At 49.4% G+C, this 22,064-nt stretch overlaps 1 protein-coding gene across 1 annotated transcript in view; it reads right to left on the bottom strand.

The window, feature by feature from the left end:
• The window catches only part of LOC119402420 (staphylococcal nuclease domain-containing protein 1), a 143,847-nt gene that overhangs the window by 95,796 nt on the left and 25,987 nt on the right, over positions 1-22,064 (bottom strand). The window contains exons 4-6 of the mRNA XM_037669565.2: positions 20,936-21,011; positions 19,259-19,514; positions 11,755-12,008 (exon numbers count right to left, since the gene is read on the bottom strand). Coding sequence (XP_037525493.1) covers positions 11,755-12,008; positions 19,259-19,514; positions 20,936-21,011 — 586 coding nt within the window. The remainder of the gene's footprint in view (positions 1-11,754; positions 12,009-19,258; positions 19,515-20,935; positions 21,012-22,064) is intronic.

Below are 22,064 nucleotides of genomic sequence, written 5' to 3'. Positions count from 1 at the left end.
TTGTGTTTAAAAGTAACAAAAAAAAGGCATGTTGTGCAACCTATCGCAAGAGCCTTGAAGCTAGATTGCGGAGTTGATCACTTTGCTGTACAAAGTCACGTAGTCTGATACCGTCATGTGTGCCATTATTGGTCCTAAAAATGTTAGTATGTGTACAGTCAAACCTCGATATATCGAACACGGACATATCGAATTATTGCCTATATCGAACGGTTCCTATATCACGTGGGAAATCGCATGCATTTTTAATTTTTTATTTCGAACGAAGTTGACGTATAATGGATATATCGAACTCGGCCACCCCAAACCGCCCGCGCTCCGTTGACAGGCGGCGAGCTTTCCCGCAACTCTCGAAAATAGCGGTAGCGCGGTGGGCGTTTACGACTGCTGCACACATCGATGGCGCCGATGTGCGCCACTTGAACGTAGCGGCATACGCACGCCGCAGCCTTGCAGCAATGACGCACTGCACTTGTTGCACCAGCTCCTCCTTGATAGTATCGCCAGGCATCCGTCGCATCGGTCGTTGTTGTGCTCGTGTGTTAGGCCTGCGCGCGTTGTGGTGTGTGTAGCGATGGCTGCAGACGCGAAGAAACGGACGACCCTGACTTTTGCAGCAAAACTGGAAGCAATCCAGGCTGAAGGCGTGGGATTCGGACCTGGTGCGTCAGGGACGGAAGGTATGCCTTATCGTCGATAACTGCACGGCACACCACACCGATGCCCAGCTGAGCAACATCGAAGTGGTATTTCTGCCGCCCAACACCACTTCGAAGCTCCAACCGTTGGACCAGGGCATTATCCGCACATTTAAGTCTATCTACAAGCGTCGGCTGATCGACATTTTGCTTGTAAGACTCCGGATGGGCCAAGATCTGAAGATCGATCTTTTGGGCGCCATCCAAATGCTCAAGGCGTCGTGGGAAAACGTCAAGCAGTCGACGATAGCCAACTGCTTTCGGCATGCAGGCTTCGGTGGACGCACTGACGAAGCATCAGTGGAAGAATCCGAGGAAGCTGAGTTGGCATGCGCAGATGAAGAAAGCGAGCTCGCCGAAACGTGGAGCAAGCTGGAGAGCTTTGTTGGTGCGGAGCCGCAAAGCATGTGCATCGAAGACTTCGTTGGAGGTGACGACAGCACTGGTACAACGGCGGAGCTAACGGATGTAGAGATCATCGCCGAAGCTACCGCTGAGCAGCCGAATGAAGACGCTGCCGAGGTGGATCCCGCAAGCGCTGATGGTGCCCCGCTCCCGACACCAGCTGAGGTCGTAGCCGCTTTGGCCCTTGCGCGCCGCCACTGCAGCGCGATTGAAGGCACCGGCCTTTCACTTGTGGATCGCCTGGACTATGTTGAGGACGCAGTCGTCAAACACGCCATTGCCAACAAAAAGCAGGCTACTCTTTTTCAGTATTTTAAGCCAACACAATAAATACTTTGTTTGAATCTTCAAGTGAGTACAGTCGAATCTCGTTAATACGTACCCGCTTTAAGCGTACTAACGGTTAAAACGTAGTTGCGACGAATCCCCGACCGAGTCCCATAGAGCCCAATGCATTCGCTGACCGCTTAAGCCGTAGTGGTTCGCCCTATGCCTACCGGTTAGTGCGTACCCTGCGTACCGCGATAACTTTTTGTGCCATAAAATTTTACTGCGCCGCTCAACTTCCCGACGCCAGAATGTGCCGCCAAAGGTCTTCCGCCTTTTTGAGAAGTGCGCAGATCAGTCGATCCCCGATCCCGACTCCGCGCGATTGCGGCGACGCCTTTGCGGGTAAGCATCGGGAAAGAACGAAGGTGAGGTGGCGGCCACCGACGAACGCGCCGACATGACTTATCGCCGACAACCTTATCACAATAAGTATCTTCAGCTATCTGCTCGGGCACGCGTGCGGCGCAGTGCTGCTTTTTAAGCCTACTGCACGCTTTTATTAGGCGACAACCTGAACGCGATGGGCCGCCGATCGCTGCCGCTTCGCTGTGCGCGGCCGTCTTCAAGGCTGAAGTTGAATTAATGGCACAAATGCTCGGACAGGGACGAAGAACTTCAGCGATGTACCAACTAGCCCGACAGCAAACGCTACTAAGCCGTCATCAGGCGCGCACCGCTTTGTAGAAGCGAAAGCAGATCGCTGTTGCGTAGTTAGCGTTGCGGGCGCCGAGAAACCTCGCTGCATTGACGCTATCGCACTAAACGCACGTGTAAGATACAGCAAGCGTAGCGCGGGTGTAACCATACTGCACGCTTTTATTAGGCGACCACCCAACGCGCCTCCGTCCGCTGCCAGGACCGCTAGAGCATCGCGGAGGGCGCATCGCTTGCATGAAGCTCGTCATCGCTGCGTTAACCAAACAAGCTACTCGCCGCATCTGTGCACGATCTGGAGCGAAGTAGGTACGAACAAGATTCCCACGATAAATACGCGCGTGCGGCACAGCAAGCGGCCCGGTAGTGACGGCGTGAGCCGAGTAGGCGACGCGCTGCACACAACTAGCCGGGAGGCGATCGGCTCCACGCGGCCGTACCACGTTTCACTGGAACTGTGTCAGTTTTCGTTCAGTAGCAGATCGCGGTTAGATGCACGCACATATACCGTGGAAAGCAGACACTGTCTGCTCTGTCGCTATGTCGGTCACTGCGTTGACCGCGTATCCCGGACCCTGCAATAGTTTCGAAATGCTCTTCGGCGTCGCCACTACGCGCTATCGGGCGGCCGTGCGAGTGTGCCAGGATCTTTTCTCCACTTTGGCAAAAAGAAAGAAAAGGCTTTGCGATGGGTACTTTAGGCAATATTTGCTGTGGCACTCTATTTATTTGCTGGCGGCGATGGCGTACGCTAGGAGATGCAAATTTGTACTTGGTGTTTAATGCGTACTACCGTTTAGTGCGTAGTTATGCCGCGTTCCCGGCAGGTACGTATTAACGAGGTTTCACTGTATTTACTGCACCACGATTGGTTCGTTGGTTGTTTTCCACAAGTTCTTGACGCATTTTTTACGTGATTTTTTATATCGAATTCTGGATATATCGAACTATTTCGCGATCGCCGTGCCGTTCGATATATCGAGGTTCGACTGTATTACTATCCATCCCCGCTCTATTCTGTGCTGCTTATGAGGTAAAAGGAGTTGCATGGTGACAAGTAACGGCGCTGCCTTCGCGGTAGCCAGTGGACCATGTCGAGCCGCAGCGCATGCGCGCGAGTACACACACACGCAGTAAACCGCCGCGCTCAAACACGAACCGCTGTCACGCTCACTGTTTGCATCATGTCTTGTCACGCGTGTATACGACTTCATATCCGTCGCAGATAGAAAAATTCGAATTGCAACTGTTTCACGGCATTTTCCACATCACCATTCCTTGATTATACACTCTGACTGGTAAGCTTTCTGTCGCGTTAAAGAAAATAGGTACCATAAAAGTTGGTTGTCGGTCCCTTTAACCTCTTAACACACACACAGGACAAAATAGGCATGCTATATCCCCGTTGTGCACCATCTTTGTGCGTTTGTGTGTGCAGTATGGACATGTACATTAAGGCTTTGTTTTTGTTCTCAGCTGCCTCTGCGAGCCCTGCTGTTGGACGCCAGCTGGAATGCTCTGCATTTGAAAGCGTGCACCACAGATGTCATGCTCATAAATACAGAGTTCTCATGATTCTAGTGTTGACAAAGCAATAAGTAAAAGCAGGCACTTGTGCATCTGGAATGAGGTTTAACCCTGTCTCAGGAGACATAAGACAATATAGTCATGCTATGTTCCTGTTGTTCACCATTTTCATGCATGTTGTGTGCAGTACGTATACATACATGCAGGCTTTGTTTTTGTTGTCCTCAGCTGCCTCTGCAAGCCCTTTTGCTGGACGCCATGGAAGGCCCTCCACTCGAAGTGTGCACCTTAGACTACACGCTCATCAATACCAAGTTCTCTGTCCCTCTCGGCATGATTGTAGTGCCATATAATAGTGAGGCAATAAGTCATTTTGCTGGTCACTTGATGTTCCATGCATGTTGCTTGGTTTCTGAACACATGACTTGGTTTTAAGTTATCTAGTTATCTATGTGAAAAAAAAAAGTGGGTTGGTTAGACGAGGAATATGCTTTCCTGGAGAGGCAACTGGCTCTCTCAGGTAGGCGGTGGTCGAGTGCGATGAAGCAAGTTAACATGTTATGGGAGCAGATGTCCCACCCTTTTGAAATAATCTTGCAGTAAAAAGTGGCCACATGTCCCAATAACATCCCACACGCATGCAGTTTTGGGACATCCCAAAAAGGTCTTTTTTTGTATCACTTGGGATGTTTTTCCACCTTGTGTGGGACGTCTTTTGGATGTCCCAAACTCCCAAAAAGGGATGTCATTTGGATGTCCCTAGGATGCCTTTGCGTTGTCTGGGATGCTCTGGTTCTCAGTGCGCTGGCATGTTTGTGCCCGTGCATTTGCCTTGCAAGTGTCTGTGCAGTGAGATTTCCTTATGCACAAGGCGCTTGCTTCCGACAGTGCAAGGGTGTGGCGCGTACAGTGGATTATAGTCCCCTGGTCTTGCGACGACCCACATTCTACAACAAATCAGTTTGGTTCTGCCAAAACTCCCACAAAAATAATACATTAAAAACCTTAACTATACGACGCAATTTTACACCTACCCCACATCGTACAACGACTCTCCGATACCATCCGTGAAACCGGATACCATCCGTGAAAAATTCCCTCTTTTTACTCGAATCAAACGTCCACCAAGTATTCGCGAGTGCCAAATAAACAATTACATGCCCCTAGGTTTCAGATAAAAAAAAAAGAGAGAATGAGACAGGTACAGCCCACATTCTTAGAATGGAAGATTTTCTTCTGTGATCCACTTTTCCTGGCTTTAGATCGCTTCTGGATACGCCTCGATGTCATACGTATTCATTCCAGAGCAGTTACCTAGACAAGCTCATCTACACAGGCTAGCTTCAGACAGCCGACAAACTCATCTTCGAGATCCGGATATCTTCACATTTTCGGGCTGTGGAAACTCCTTGTCGACATGCAGCTGAAGATCTCCTCCCTTTGTTTGCAGTACTTGCAGTCACATGCTTCAAGCACGCAAGAAAGATGCGGCACAGTTATCTTCAGCGTGAAAATAGCCTTCCCTTGACGTGGGGGTTCATAATCACCAAATGCACTTCACAAGGGAACAAATACAGCTTAGTCATGCAAGAAATCATCCTATGCGAACTCTTAACAAAATGTGCTCCGTTTATGTGACAGCAATGACACTGCATCTGATGGGAGGCCAACCAGTTTCAGTTTCATTTTTACATGTAGGCAATTTTTTATTATAAGATGCTTGGATTATATCATGGTGTTGCACAGACCCCTAAAAGTCATACAATCAGGGTTCCATTGCATAGTAGATCTATAAATGCGTGGCCCAACAAAAATGTGAAACTGTCCAAGTGCACACAGTTATGCATTACACAACTGACAGATCTCTATAAGCTCAAACCTCATTATAACAAAGTCACATCTGGCATGAAAATAACTTCATTATATCCGAAAATTCATTATAAACGTTTATTTGTAACACTTTATCTATTACAAGACTAGTCTTCATTTACTTCGTTATAACTGATTATTCATTATATCCATGTTCGTTATATCGAGGTTTGAGTGTACTAAATTGTATACGTGTGCTCACTGGATTTGATTATCTCTGGAAACTTACAGAAAGGCAGGAGATGTAACAGCCTTCTCCACATAGGGTGGTGACAACAGCTATGTAGCTATCTGGCATATTGACCACAGGCTCACTTACCGGAAAATTCCAAACAAGCACCCCTACCCGAGCAAGCACAGCCAATTTCAAATTTTCACGCCTTTCCGTGAAAGCGGCCCCCTCTCCCCAATCCTGTTCCGCACCCGATCCATGCAACACTCCGGCTTTCTTGAATCCAATCTAATCCTGCTTAGCCACCCTATCTCTTTCATTCTTTTGCGTGCATAATGATCACAACCCAGGCTTAGTGCAAGACACCCATGGCTATTTTCAGGGTACCGTGAGCAAAAGCATGGCCTTTGAGACCTGTATTAAAAATGGTACCTATGACAATGATGTAGACAGCAAAAGTAAGGCCTCCAAGATCTGCATTTGTTACTTAGAGCCATAGAGTTTCATACAATAACCCAGAGCAGAACCTGGTGCGGCGATCATTGAGCCACCGCGGGAACGATGGAAAGTACAGGCTTCGGAGTGAATAGCATTAGCTAGTGAACAGTCTACGGATCTTTTTCTAGTTTCAGTTTCGTTCTTCACGCTACATGGGTAGGGGGGTGCATTGCAAAGCATTCAAGCAGTGCTTTTGTTGTTCAAAGAGGCTGAAGACCGCTAGATCTCTTGGTTTGCTGCGATGTTGCAGCTTTACAGGTTGTGTTTGGCAGTTTTAGTAAAGCGCCATGCACTCACTGCTGCGCATAGACGTAGTGTCCCATGTGAGTGCAGGAAACTGCATAGAGTTCACATTTTTTTTATAAGCACGTCTTGCTGGTTCAAATCGGCTGCAAAACGACAGCGAAGCTAAGTAGACGCACCGTCACGCTCCTCTGACTCGACTTCACAGCAAAACGAGAGATGTTTTGGGGGCAGGCCACTTGGACAGACGCATCTGGCATCACAGCAGATGATATGTTAAGTGTGTCGCACGCAATACAGTACTGTTAGTTCCATAAACAGATAATGCATACTTTTGTGCGAAAAACAAGCGTGTTTGTTTTAAGTGTTGTAAAAAAATAATTCATTATACAGTAAAAGCTCGTTAATTCGACACCCGTTAATTCGGATAATTCGGACGGCTCTATTGGTCCCGGCCAAAGTGCATGTTAATCTATGGGACCAAACCTTCGTTAATTCGTCAGAATTGGGCTCTGCACCGCTTAATTCGGACAAATTCTGACGGCTGCTGCTACACAAAAGTGTGGTAAAGCAGCGCTGGCACCACTGGGGCGAAACCGAAACTTGAGTGACATCGCCATCGTCATCAACTAGTGGGGGTGATCGCAGCGTCACCGAACATCGGCGTCTTCTTTCTTCACTCCACTGCGCCTCCGACGCCATTTTCCCTTGTGTTGTGTCGGCACCGTCTCTTCTTGCGGAGTTCTTGTTTTTTCCCGTTGTGACCGTGTTTACATGTGAGGCCCGAGCATGCGGCAGTAGCCGACGGTGGCATCGACGAGGTGTCAGCCGAGTCCACCGACGGTGACTGCCCGACCTTCGATGCTGTCCTTCCCACAGATATGACCCTTCAGGACTACATTGCGATTGATGATTGTGTCGCCACGACTGGTCTCCTGCCCAATCAAGAAATTATTAATGATGTCGTGACCTCATCGTCACACCTCACGGGAAGTTTCGGAGGCGCTTTTGATATTAGAGGACGTTTGCCTGAGAACTTGCAACAGTTTGCGTGCTGTTGGCCGTTTGGAAAAGTTAAGAAAAATTGTAATGTAAGCCGGAATCTGCGTGAAAACGCAGACGACCATTACAAAATACTTCAGCAAATAAAGGTATGCTTCTCCAACTTGATTTTAATGTTTTTTCCGGTTCATTCGTTAATTCGGCATTCGGTTAATTCGGACATTTTTTCCGGTCCCGTGAAATCCGAATTAACGAGCTTTTACTGTAGTGTGATGTCAAATCTGGAACAGAATCGTAGAGCAATGCATACCCTGGTGGTTGAATTTGTCCAGGTTTCACTTCCATCTCATGGTTATGCAAATTTTTTGCAATGAGTTTTATGTACAAAAGAATGAAGCAAGTTTTAATTGGAAGTAACTTCATACCGCTTTGTTTTACACTCGGCAAACAAGCGTCGCAAATCTTAAGAACAAAAGCCATCTGAAGCAGATCTAAAGCCTGTACTTCCCATCATTCTCATGGTGGCTCAAGCGCCACTGAAAGAGCCCGCATAGACACTACCGTATTTATTCGAATCTAGGTCGATGTTTTTTTTTTTCCCGAAAGATGTGCGAAAGTGCGGGCGTCGGCTTAGATTCAGATACGATGGTTTGACTGCAGCCGCCACATACGCAAAGGCAGCATATGCAGCACGAGTTCGGCGTGCATGAAAAGAACGCGCAACGATGGCGCAAACAACGGGCCAACCTGTTCAGCTGTGCAGCAACCTGCATGGCGCTCACTGGACCAAAAACGGGCCGACACTATGAGCTGGAAGTTGTCGCCGATTTTATCAAGGAACAAAGGGAAGCGGGAATGCCCGTGATGACAGAGATAATCCAGGCAAAAGCCAGGGAAGTTGCCAACGTGAAGGGAGTCACACGAGCCAATTTTAAAGCAAGCAGGGGCTGGGCAACGCGCTTTATGAAACGGTTTGGGTTCAGCCTGAGACAACGAACCTCCGTGTGTCAAAAGCTGCCCGCTGACATTGAGGAAAAGCTTGTCCAGGTCCAGCTTTAGTGCTATGTGATGGAGAAATGGCGGAAAAAAAAAGGTACCACTGGGAAAAATCGCAAACGCCGACCAGACCCCGGTGTTCTTCAACATAAACACCATGAACAAAAAAAGGGTGCGAAGGAAGTCAAACTCAGGACGGCGGGTTACGAAAAGCATAGGACAACAGTAATGGTGTGCTGCACCACCAATGGACAAAAACTCCCCTTATACGTAATATTCAAGCACAAGAATCTACCAGCGGGCGAAAAGTTCCCCAGAAATGTTGTTGTGCGCATTCACGACAAAGGTTGGATGTCCAGCGGCTCGATGGAGGACTGGGTGAAAACAGTTTGGGAACGCCGTCCAGGGGCCACGTTGTGCAAGCAGTCACTTCTAGTCCTCGACTCTGTGGAGATAGGTTTAGCATAAAGCTTACCCTACGAGGAGTCATCTTCGGAAACAGCGCGAGCACACGGGACAAGAAAGACAGACAGGACTTTGCGCTGCTAACAACATGAGCGTTTATTTCGTGCGAACACATATATACGCTTCCTTGGAAATAGATAAACAAGAAAGGATGAGGGAAAGGGGAAGCCCTACGCCTGCGCCGTGACTAGTGCATGAAAAAGCAAAGATCAATCACGGAGGTAATTAATCTCCTTGTTGGTTAGTGCGATGGACGGTGCGCTTACACATGATGGCCCGATGGAATGAATCGTGAACGCTTCATATATTTCCTGTGCGTGGCAGTCACGATATCTGCGTAAGATACGCGTCTGATCGAAACTCGGAGTGCAACCGCACTCGGCACAGTGGATTTGCCAGATTGCTTCCAGTCTTGTCCTTGAGATTGTTCTTGTGCTCTCGCAGCCTAGAATCAAACTAGGATCATTGTGCAGAAAAGTGAACGCCCCTCTCCCAAATCCTTCCATCTGCAAGAAGCAACATGCGACGCGGTTTGTGCCCTGCAGGACTGAGGTCGTCTATGAGATACCAACGTCCTGTGGTGGCCGCTACGTTGGGCAAACAGGGCGTTGCGTTAATGATCGGCTGCGAGAGCACAAGAACAATCTCAAGGACAAGACTGGAAGCAATCTGGCAATCCACTGTGCCGAGTGCGGTTGCACTCCGAGTTTCGATCAGACGCGTATCTTACGCAGATATCGTGACTGCCACGCACAGGAAATATATGAAGCGTTCACGATTCATTCCATCGGGCCATCATGTGTAAGCGCACCGTCCATCGCACTAACCAACAAGGAGATTAATTACCTCCGTGATTGATCTTTGCTTTTTCATGCACTAGTCACGGCGCAGGCGTAGGGCTTCCCCTTTCCCTCATCCTTTCTTGTTTATCTATTTCCAAGGAAGCGTATATATGTGTTCGCACGAAATAAACGCTCATGTTGTTAGCAGCGCAAAGTCCTGTCTGTCTTTCTTGTCCCGTGTGCTCGCGCTGTTTCCGAAGATGAAGCCATGCCAACAAGCTCAAGTTGACACCCTCCTACGAGGAGACCGGGAAGAGACGCGACGTCCTCCACTGCTGCAGCGAACAAAGACGCTACGGCCGGGTTCGTCGACTCCGGCACGGCGCAGAAATGGCACTCGAGGCAGGATGTCAACAAACAACACGGGTTTATTAACCCAAGATGCAGCACAGTACGACAGTCACGGGCTTGCAGGCCGTAAAGGGAACTCCGCAAGATCGATCAGGTACACTTGCCAGCGGCGCTACGACTATCACACAAAGGGCAGCAGTCGAGCACCCGAACGAGAAGCCGCCTGCTAGAGCAGCGCGTCAACCTCTCGTGCTGGCCTGAGAGCATATGCCGCGGGCAAGCCAGCGTCAGACAGAAGCGAGCTCAAGGGGGAAGGGGGTTGTCACTGGCGGCCAATAAGGACAGGCACTGCACAGTGACGTGGGCTAGCGTGGTCACGTGGCGGCACGAGCATGCTCAGGACATGTCCGTACACGTGGCTCGTGTGGGGAAGACCAACGCGTGGCTCGCACCAAGCAGAAAGGCCTGGCGGCGTAGCCACGGTAGCCATGTCGCCGAATAACAGCGGTTCCCGGCGCTCGAGCTGCGCGGGGCCAGCACACGCGTTAGCTGGGGAACGAGGCGCCAAAGGGGAGGGCGCGCTCGATTCCCACAACTCCTATCGCGGTCATCTGATTGACGGCGTGAACATCATGCTTTCTCATGCTGAGACCGACTTCGCCAAAATCCCTGTTGGCATGCCTAGCTAACTCCAACCGCTTGACGTCACCATTAATAAGCCCTTTAAAGATAGGCTTTGCAAGCACTATACCGACTGGCTTACATCGGAAGAACATCAGCTCACTCAAACTGGGCACACAAAACATGCTTCGCTTGGCCCGCTGGCAAACTGGATCGCCGCGGCGTGAACAAAATTCCAGATGAAACATATAGAGCTTGTAAAAAGTGTTGCATTTCGCACGCGATGGACGGAAGCGAGGATGATGCCCTCTGGGATGAACTCGGCAACAAAGAGGACAGAAATGTTGCGGACGACGACGACGAATAAACTTTATACGTACTAGGTGCCTACGGACTGTGCGCTTACACAATAGAAATGCTGGGTTTTCTACCGATGAAACGGCCTTTCTTTTTTTCTCATTCAGCCTGCATTCGAGGTAAGTTTTTTTTTTATTGGCCTTGCGAATTTCGGGGCTTGACCTGCAATAGAGGGCAGCCTAGATTCGAGTAAATATGGTAACGCCAGATTCCCCTCTAGGTATTATAGTAAGAAACTCTATGCTTAGAGCTGCTGCGCTTGCTCTTTATCAGAGGTGCTTGCGGTCTGATTGCGTTGCCACTGCATTTGTGAGCTATCGCTGTAATGAGCCGTGCCATGTGCGAGGGTGAGACTTCTTTTTTCTGACTCGAAAACTTTGTTGCCGCCATATTGCATTTCGGCACCATTCAAGGAAAGCCCCCCTTCCCCCCCCCCATCCGCTTTGCCAGTGGGGGATGCTTGCTCAGGTTTTTACGGTAGTTGTAGCCACTGATGCTGCACGAGACTTCTCTTGCTGTTCCTACAACTTGGACATTCACGTTTTGGAGCAGCATTGGAGTAGTTTCGCTTGTAGCATGGGTGTAGCAGCTTTAACGAAATGTGGCACATTGGTGCAATTGTAGCAGCATTCCCATCACTGTCTATGTATCTTGCTCTTTCTTGGCCACCAGTTGACGGAACTGGCCAGAACAAGTTGCATCCACAAATGCAAGCACTCTGCCTTATGGGGTTAAAAACCGACACAGCCGCTCCTTCTGCAAGATCCTTCCCAAGCCCACTCACTTCTCGGCAGCTCGCAGGCGGTCCGCTCCACCAGTCACGGAAGCAAGGCTCCAGTCGACGCAGCGGGCAAACCCTGCCCGGAGCAGGTGTTCGGCAATGTTGCCATTGGGATGTAGCACAGTGCCAACGAAGTTCTGGTTGGTGGCACCCTCGAGGACCACCTCAACGTCCCGCTGCAGTAGTCGGGACTCGGTGAAGTACTTGGCTTCCTCAGAGTACTGGGACTCTGGTTCGCCAGGGCGTGAAGATGGGCACTGCACACAACAGCATATTTGTTTGAACAAATAATTTGGAATTGTTAATGCAGTGTCAAAAACAATCACAACAGGTTGCGAAAAAGTAAGACATGATAACAAACAGCACAGTCTATCATTTCTTTTCAAGCACGTTATTGATTCGCACAACGCTATAACGACCTCAGTATGAACAAACTAACTTGCAAAACAAAGTACATCTGACAAACAACTTGAAATTGTTGGATCCATCAGCAAAAAGTCCTAAGTACCATCCAATTTATAAGCAAATCAAGGTCACTAGGGTGTCCTGTTGTGTACATGCTGTATTTTTGCTCATTTAGCACGTGCCCACGCTTTCAGCTACATAAAAAGAAAAAAAAATGAACTATGCTCATGCACTACCAACACAGTATACATAGGAAAGGTTGCCCGAAACCTCAAGACACACAGCACAGTATGCAAATGCAAAAGAAAACATATTTTGCACACTAAACACTCCAATTGCACAACCAATGCCACAATTCACTCATTGTCATTGCTCTCGCCAGGACTACTATTGCCAGAACCTCAGTCTTCACTGCTGTAGAGAATGTCACTACAAGTTCCACCCAGCCTGTTTGTGGCACAGTTTTACCCACAGCTTCTGCACAACACTTCACCTGGGATTGCCCTCCACACCCTGACAATCCACAAGCAGAACTATGCAACATTAGGCCTCAAAGAAGTGGCCAGTCACCATAAAGTCCTAAAGGCCTTCAGCCATGCAAGCGGATTAAAAATGCTTGAACCTTGAAAGGAAACATTTAGAAGCTGCAGCAATGAGCCATTCCTACCGGTATAACCACAAGACCAGCCTTCACATCCTGGGTAGTGTGGCTACGATGAGCATCACACTGGTCCTTTTCTCCCACACTGTTATAAAAAAAACAAAAAACAAAACCTGCATATTGACGTGAAGCCGCCTTCCTTGCATTACTGTGAGACAGTGCCGTGAAGCCAACCTGCACACTGAAATTCGCATAAAACCCCATCTTTAGCTCAGAACTTTCAGTATAGACCGCTTATAACGTAAGTCGCCGGAGTCTCGAAACCGCACCATAACTAAGACAACCTTCTTCAAAGGCTGCACTTGCGCAAAACAGGTTGAGCATGTAGCCTCGCGTGTCCGATAATCGACACATGCTATTCGGGGCGCTTACAACCACTCAAATTTCCAATTCCTCAAAAATTAACCACCCCAGACCCGCAATGCCAACGAAATGAACACAGGGGAAAAAAGTAAACAAAACAAAGCGCCATCATGGAAATTCGCCAACTACGTTTCAGGCCACCATGAGGTATGCGCATTACACAGACACTATGTCAAATTGCGACCGAAATTTCGCGTGCCGAACGGTACCGATCGTTTCGATTTCACGGGCGCGCATCCAATGTCTAAGACACTGCAATCGAATCGGGAACCACTATTCGAGAGTTGCATGTGCCAACCATGCCCTCACTTTCATTAACGATATGATTTGCTTCCCTTCAAGTGCAGCCATCGCAAAGGGCTTCGTTGATTCCGCACCAAACCGCAACTTCTATCGCCCGCGACCGCTACCGAAAAGCAACCAACGCTGATTAGGGGCCTAGCCTGCGGTTCAGCATGTTGTCATGGGAAGTTTGTCCAAGACAACATGAAGATCGGACGTCGAAAAGATCGCACTCAAGCACTAACCCAAAAACAGCACGCGTGATACGAAGTTTGTGTTCGCGGCCGGGAGATCAGTGGCAACAAAAGCCCGCCAAGCTCGTTTAATTCCGCGCACTGGCAGAAAAGGCGAAAGCTCACGTCATGAAGCCGTAATACTTTAATTTGCGGATGAAGTAGCAAACGTGATATCTGTAGCAAGCGTGATAACGACGGCGCTTTTCCCGACAGGAAACTTAAAGCGCACTTGATGAGGACTAGATCGCACGTTCCACGCGGAGCACGCGGCCGCCAAGCGGCCGGAGCCTTGCTGGCGCCAGTGCAAAGGCTTCTCCGTCGCCTAGGCAACCACCATCCTTGCCCACTAGGTGAGCTGGCGCTGCGCTGCCGCTTTTCTTTTTCTTCCCTCTGCCATTGGTTCGTTCACTGCGCGTGCCCTCGCCCTTCGTAAAGACCTCGTCACTCCCTCCCCAGCGGCATACCTCCTTTGAGAACCGCACTCGCTACCGCGTTTGTCAGAAATATTTTCCCGCAACCGCATTATAAACATATTTCATCTTGGGGGACTGCACAATAAGCAGTATGCGTATACATGGGGTTCTATGGGAGGGTAAACCCTCCCCCCCGGTAGTTGAAAAAGACCGCATTATAACCGGTTCTGCACTATACAGTGAAACCTCGTTAATACGTACCTGCCGGGAACGCGGCATAACTACGCACTAAACGGTAGTACGCATTAAACACCAAGTACAAATTTGCATCTCCTAGCGTACGCCATCGCCACCAGCAAATAAATAGAGTGCCACAGCAAATATTGCCTAAAGTATCCACCGCAAAGCCTTTTCTTTCTTTCTGCCAAAGTGGTGAAAAGATCCTGCCACACTCGCACGACCGCCCGATAGCGCGTAGTGGCGACGCCGAAGAACATTTCGAAACTATTGCAGGGTCCGGGATACGCGGTCAACGCAGTGACCGACGTAGCGACAGAGCGGACAGTGTCTGCTTTCCGCGGTATATGTGCGTGCGCCTAACCGCGATCTGCTACTAAACGAAAACTGACACAGTTCCAGTGAAACGCGGTACGGCCGCGTGGCGCCGATCGTCTCCCGGCTAGTTGCGTGCAGCGCGTCGCCTACTCGGCTCACGCCGTCACTACCGGGCCGCTTGCTGTGCCGCACGCGCGCATTTATCGTGGGAATGTTGTTCGGAACCACTTCGCTCCAGATCGTGCACAGATGCGGCGAGTAGCTTGTTCAGTTAACGCAGCGATGACGAGCTTCATGCAAGCGATGCGCACTCCGCGATGCTCTATCGGTCCTGGCAGCGGACGGAGGCGCTTTGGGTGGTCGCCTAATAAAAGCGTGCAGTATGGTTACAACTGCGCTACGCTTGCTGTATCGTACACGTGTGTTTAGTGTGATAGCGTCAATGCAGCGAGGTTTCTCGGCGCCCGCGACCCGCAACGCTAACTACGCAACAGCGATCTGCTTTCGCTTCTACAAAGCGGTGCGCGCCTGATGACGGCTTAGTAGCGTTTGCTGTCGGGCTAGTTGGTACATGGCTGAAGTTCTTCGTCCCTGCCCGAGCATTTGTGCCATTAATTCAACTTCAGCCTTGAAGACGGCCGCGCACAACGAAGCGGCAGCGATCGGCGGCCCAGCGCATTCAGGTTGTCGCCTAATAAAAGCGTGCAGTAGGCTTAAAAAGTAGCGCTGCGCCGCACACGTGCCCGAGCAGATAGCTGAAGATACTTATTGTGATAAGGTTGTCGGCGATAAGTCATGTCGGCGCATTCGTCGGTGGCCGCCACCTCGCCTTCGTTCTTTCCCGATGCTTAAAGGGGCCCTGCAACACCTTTCTTTGTTATATTGGAATAGTCCCATTATTGACGTATGACTCTTCACGAGCCATATGCCGCAAAAAGTTTTCGAATCCATCAAGTCTAAGTGGTGTTACCAAATTATAGAGATCACGTTCCGCAGCTTTCTCTCTCAACTCAACGCAGCGAGCGCGCGGAAAGCTGCGCGCGGCGTGAGGGGAGGGAGGGAGGACGGAGGTGCGAGGAGGTGACGTCAGCACCGGCGGCATTTTTTTCATTTTTTTCTCTCTGGCGTCTCGACGCAACCACGTGGTCTGTGCCCCCACTTCCGGTCGGCTTGCGTCGTTCTCGTCGAGCGGAGTCGATCGCGCTGTGTATCGCGCGTGCTTGAAAACTGCGCGTCGGTTTGGTAATGTTGGGTGTGCACCTCGAACGCCGTAGTGTTTTCATCGCTCTGCCAACCATGGAAGCAAACGTGCGCGCTCGTTTGGAACGAATGACAGCTGAGATCGGTTTCGGCCCATACTCCGATACACCGCCTCGTAAGACGGCACTGGCAGACGACCCCGAAGCGCCGCCATTACCGGACGCCAGCATTGTTATCGGAGACACGCTGCGCCCGTGCCTCGGTCGGTCGTGAGAACGTGCCGACGATGCAGTTCTCAGCTGACGAGGCAACACTCGAACGGCTGCCACTCTCAACGGCAACCGGCGATGGTCAAAAGCACAGAAATATTCACGTTTTCGGCACTGCGCATGGCGAAGAAAACGGAACCACGCAACTACGAGCAGGCGAGCTGTCGGTGAGACCGGAAGTGCTAATATTAATGTTTGTTCGGTGTTTTTAACGCGATAACATAATATAAACGTACATATTATCTACTTATTGAACTCAAAATTAACAACGAAAGTAATAATGAGGGTGTTATCGTGATTATAACATCAGCCAATGGTGGAACTGCGGACAATCGCGTCATATTTTGCGGACTAATACATCATTTGTCGAGAGAAGAGGGAGCGATTTTCAGCTGACTTTGAGAATTTATTGTAAATTCCAGGCCGTGCGCATCGCTGTAATATTTGGCTGGCGTGTTCTCGGGAGCCTCGACTACCGATCGGCAGCGCTTTTTGAGCATGCTCGAAAAGTGTTGCAGGGCCCCTTTAACCGCAAAGGTGTCGCCGCAATCGCGCGGAAGTCGGAATCGGGGATCGACTGATCTGCGCACTTCTCAAAAAGGCGGAAGACCTTTGGCGGCACATTCTGGCATTGGGAAGTTGAGCGGCGCAGTAAAATATTATGGCACAAAAAGTTATCGCGGTACGCAGGGTACGCACTAACCGGTAGGCATAGGGCGAACCACTCAGCGAATGCATTGGGCTCTATGGGACTCGGTCGGGGATTCGTCGCAACTACGTTTTAACCGTTAGTACGTTTAAAGCGGGTACGTATTAGCGAGGTTTGACTGTACACGGTTACGTTATGTAAGTGGTCTGCACTGTATTTTGTGGGGGTTATATGAGAGACAATACGGTATGGTACATCCACAAGTTTTGATCCATGCACCCTGCTACACTGGCAGGCAGCGAAATCTTCGAAAGAGATTTCCATTTGAGGATGACATAAGATGGCAGTTTCGTGCCTCATCGAGAGCCCATTAGTCTACTGAGAAGCCACGTTGATCTAATGCACCTGCTCGTTAAAGAGGAAGTATAGCAGAACACACTGGACAGCACAGAGGAGCAGCTCTGGTTGCACTAGTTGGACAATGCATCGGAGTCAAGTGTAAGTGAACGAGCAGGCAGCATAGCACGACTTTCCTGAGGCAGCATTACTGAAGATTCTAAAACTTTTCCTTTTCTCAAATGCTCCTTGTGTTATACAAGCGTCTTTATGGCACATTTTATAGCAAGCCAATAAACTTATACATTCGTAATTGTAAATGTGTGAGCTTCATGATGTTTGGACAATATATGAAAGGAGTAGACAGGATGGCCGTAAACATTGTGAAGTGCACTTACAGTAAAACCTCGGTAATTTGTACTCGGTTAATTGGGAATCCCGGATAATTTGTATTATTTGCGCGGTCCCAAATTTTTACATGTAAATTTAACCGGATAATTGGTGCGGCCAGTCTGCGACTTCCCGGTTAATTGGCACACTTGGCCGCGACTTCCAAGATATGCAAAGGGTGTTGCGAATCTCGGAGGCTGTAACTAAAACATGCATTTTTTTTTTTGATGTACGGATCTCGAAGGCCATGTTTTTTTTACCGGAAATACGTCGTAGACGCCATGTTTTAGCAATTGCCAGGCGGCGATGCGTGCGGTTGCAATCATGATCATCATCATCTCAACAGCGATGTTAGCCACTCTAGCGAAGTGAATGTTTTGTGGAGTCTTTGTGCCATTTGGATGTCGGCTGGCGAGCATTGTGCGATTCGGTGCGACTGCTCCATTTGTCTCCTGTCTCCGCTTGAGTGTCTTCCCTGTGAATTAGTTGATTGAGGTGTGCTTGGAAGGAAGATGCCGAAGTACAAGAGCTTGTCCCTGCACGAAAAGGTGTGCTTAATTGAAGAGGCCAGCAAGTCGACGGCGTCGAAAACGAGAAGAGGCAACCTACGCTGAGTTTGCTGTCACCGCTGTCACTTGCCCGTTTGATGAAGAAGGGGAGACTCTGCGCTCGATATGAGGCTTTGCACGCGGACGAGGAGTGCACTCCAATCGGATTCTCCGAGTACGCAAATGTCGAGTGCACAGTGCAGACGTGTTACGCCGACATCGACAGCGAGATAGCTGCGAGATCGACCGATTCGGCCTCTAATGTTGACAGCGATGACGAGCCCTCCCGAGCACCCCCTTTGGCGGATGTCATCGATGCCTTGAGTGTTGTGCGCAGCTTCGTCGAGTGCAACGGCGGCGAGGCTGAGATGCTGCGCCTCATTGACAGGCTGGAAAATATGACTTTCAGTGCTGGGAACTACCGAACGCGTCAGTCACGCATGGAGGAATTTTTCTCCAAGTAGGCTGACTTGCCACAATAAAGGTGTGACTTCCGTACATCACGTTTTCTGGCTGATTTCTTTGATTTCGCGTTGTTTCGGATAATTGGGAATCCCGCTTAATTGGGATATTTTTCTCGGTCCCGAGGCCTTCGAATTAACGAGGTTTTACTGTATTTACAACTATGAATCCCTACTAACTCGCTCAAGCTTCTATTCTTAGATTCACCCGAATCTATTATGTTTATCCATTGCTAAAAACTCTGGTGAGAAAGAGCCACCAACAGAACGGCGCGGGCATAGGCTCCACTGATAAAAGCCCATTCTCCATTCCCATAAGTCTACTGACGTAGCTCCATTGATGGAATTGTATTGATAGCGCTTTTCTGAGAGAACTCAACCGAGAGAAAAGAGTCCAATGATGGCACTCCACTGATGGAACTCCACTGAAGCGATAGAACTTCAATGATACAACTCCACTGACAGCATGTTATTGTTAGAATTCCACTGAGAGAACTCAACTGATTTCTATAAGTCCAATGATGGCGCTCCAATGATGAAACTCAAGTGATAGTTCTCCACTGATAGCACTCCATTGAGAGGACTCCATTCCAGCTTTGCAGAGACAGTCATGTTTTGCCGCACAGATTGCCTCTAGAGGTTGTGTGTGCTACTGGAGCCACAAGTTCCCAAGTTCCGGCTCATACCGAGACCAGCTCAAGTTGTTGACGTGGGCGGAATGCAGCATTGCTGGACTCACCCGGATGCCCGACAGCATGAGCGTGATGTAGTGGAAGTCTGGCAGCAGCAGCACACGCACGGTGGAGCCGTCCCGCACGTGTTCGACGACCGCTGGCACGGGCTTCTTGCCAAACCGGTCGGCAAAGGTGCGGGGGTCCTCTCCGTCACGTAACGTCCACTTGACATCGCGTACGTGCGATGCTGCGTCGGGGCCATGCTTTCCTCGACCTGCTGCCTGAGCCTCCTCCTGGAGCTCTCGCAAACGCTGCTGCGCCCTGCGCGATAGTCACCGTAACTTCATTCTTCGCCAAATCACTATGGACAGAACGCAGAAAGACAAAACATGTACAAGCGCTAGTGACACAACAGTGAAGAGGGTAGCAATGCGGTAGACATGTGTGAATATTTGAGCACTTCAAATATCCAAACCAATATTACAGTACAGTATAACCTCGTTAGAACGGATCTGCTTACGACAGACATTTGGATATTGCAGACCAATTTACGGCGTTATGCCAACCTCCCTATCTGTTCTATTGATTGAATATTGTTTACAACAGATTCTCGTACATCGGACATTCGGATATAATTGACTAAAATGTGAGGCCAGCAAGGTGGCCAGGGCCCCTTTAAAGTGGGCTTTTCTACATGGAAATTCTAAATTCAATAACTTCACACTTCAAACATCGCTTGGCATACTTTTGGGACGGGAACAGCTCGCCGGATATTGACGTACCAATTTAAGAGCAAAGGCCGCCGATCGCTGGTCTGTCAGTGATAAGTTATGCCTAGCCATGGCGACAAAAAGTCGGGTGCGCAGTGTGCTTGGTCTTGCGTTTTGGGGCGCTGATGCACCAAATTGCTCGCCGCTGACACCGCTGCTCCGAGCAATCGCTGCACGGTAAGCTTGGCCGGGGTTACGCTGCCGAAGCGCAAATCGCCCATCCGCAGTTCCGAGGAGCCAGCGGGCGATGTGATTCGTTGCTTGCGACAGAGCATATTGCGGCTTCTTCACTTTCGCATGTCCCCTAGCGCAATGTTCTTGCCCGCAAAGTTTGGATTCGTCTTGTACATGGTCACCGTGAGCGTAGTTAGGCCTAGCCACGACTTTGAGCAAATAGCTCGGTGATGTGCTTGGCCGCGGTGCCCAATATTTCAAAGTATGCCATGCTCGATTACGAGTACAAAGAGTTGTCCCTTGCGCTGCACCGCGGGTTCGCGAAACCGTGGCTTCCGAGATTGGCTTCGGCAATGCGACGGCACGTTGCCAGAGCCAATCTCGGAGGCCATGACTAGACGATGATGGAGCAGCATTGTATTGATGTCCTACGAACATTCAGTATTGCCATCCCTCACAAACAAGCAATAGAGCAAAATACGCATTTTTTGCCGCTAAATAAATGCTTTGGGGAAGCTCTGCCTTCAATTTCCCTTCTGTTTAATTTGTGCGTTTCTTTTCCAAATGTTCCTGCTGAAACTGGATATAAAGAAAACCTGTTTATAGCGAATTTTTTCGGGAATTTGTCGATTTCAGTACATCCAGGTTTAACTGTAGATCCTTATATCTGGGATCGTTAAAAGTGGTTTCGACTGTATAAGGGAGTTCCACAAAACTCTGTCCTTCATCCGCTACTGTGCTGCCTATGCATCCTGAACAGACTGCACAGGCTGAACTGATGGGAAAGAAAGCACTCACTCTCCTTTGCCACCAGTACGCACGTCGACGAGGCCCGCGTGCACCAGGGACTCGGCCACATTCTCACCACTCGCATCTGCAAAGGAAGTTCCAACCACCTGTCACAGCTGGCACTACATACATGTAGAAATTCTAGTGACCCATACTCATCCAGACGAGTGTTTTACCAGTTTTAACAGTTATATTACAGAGTTTTATTTAAAAGTGCCCTGTATACTAGAAATGAACTTATCTAACATGCATGCATGGGTGAGTCGGTACAGTAAGAGCTCGTTAATTCGAACTGGCACTCGGGGCCCCGACACAGCCCTGTGTATTTCTATGGGGGAAAACTCCTGATAATTTGAATGCGTCAGTATCCACAACGGTTCATTCGAACTGGGAGCCCCCTGGCTTTCATCACTACTCGCAGAAGGTGGCCCAGAGGGATCACAATGTGTTCCAAAAGCAAACGAAACCAAATTTACTAGAGATGCAAAACAACAAAACAGCAAAACAGCAGCATTTGTCAGAAGATGAGAATGCGAACGCTGCGCTGGAACTCTTGGACAAGCCGCAAGGGATGTTCATGGAGTCGCGACAAAAGAAGCGCGAGCAAATGCAAATTACTGATTACTTTTAATTTTGATTGCGTTAAAGGAGCACTGACACAAAATTTCGAAGGCGAGATAACCTGTGGGATAGATTTGTGTGGACATACACGCATCATCTACGAGATATCAACGGATAATATAGCCTAGAACATATTTAAAATCATGTTTAAAGTGCACATCGCGCCATTCCACGCCAAGCGCCTTTGGTGTTCTTGTAAACAACCAACCGCCACCTGCGTCACGAGTTTGCGTTGGCTGCCACGATTGTTGCGGGCGCTCTCTCCCACTCTCGCCTAGCAGACCTTTTCAAGGGAAAGAAGGGGAAACTTGCACGGGAGTACAAAGGCTGGTGTCCTCGCCTCGGCAGTGCATCTTGGGGGGGGTCACACATATTTACGTCTCAGAAGGCATTGTAGCAGCACCCAGGAAGCCTTTGTTGAAAAGAGTTGTCAACGCGGTGCTCATGTGCACGCGGTTTTGTGTGCTTACGTAGCCAGCTATGTTTACATAGCCACCACTCTGGATCCCACCTCCCT

Source organism: Rhipicephalus sanguineus, chromosome 8 (genome assembly GCF_013339695.2).
Source record: "Rhipicephalus sanguineus isolate Rsan-2018 chromosome 8, BIME_Rsan_1.4, whole genome shotgun sequence".
Classification (NCBI taxonomy): domain Eukaryota; kingdom Metazoa; phylum Arthropoda; class Arachnida; order Ixodida; family Ixodidae; genus Rhipicephalus; species Rhipicephalus sanguineus.
The sequence above is the reverse complement of the archived record's forward strand: the minus strand, read 5'-3'. Positions and strand labels throughout refer to the sequence as shown.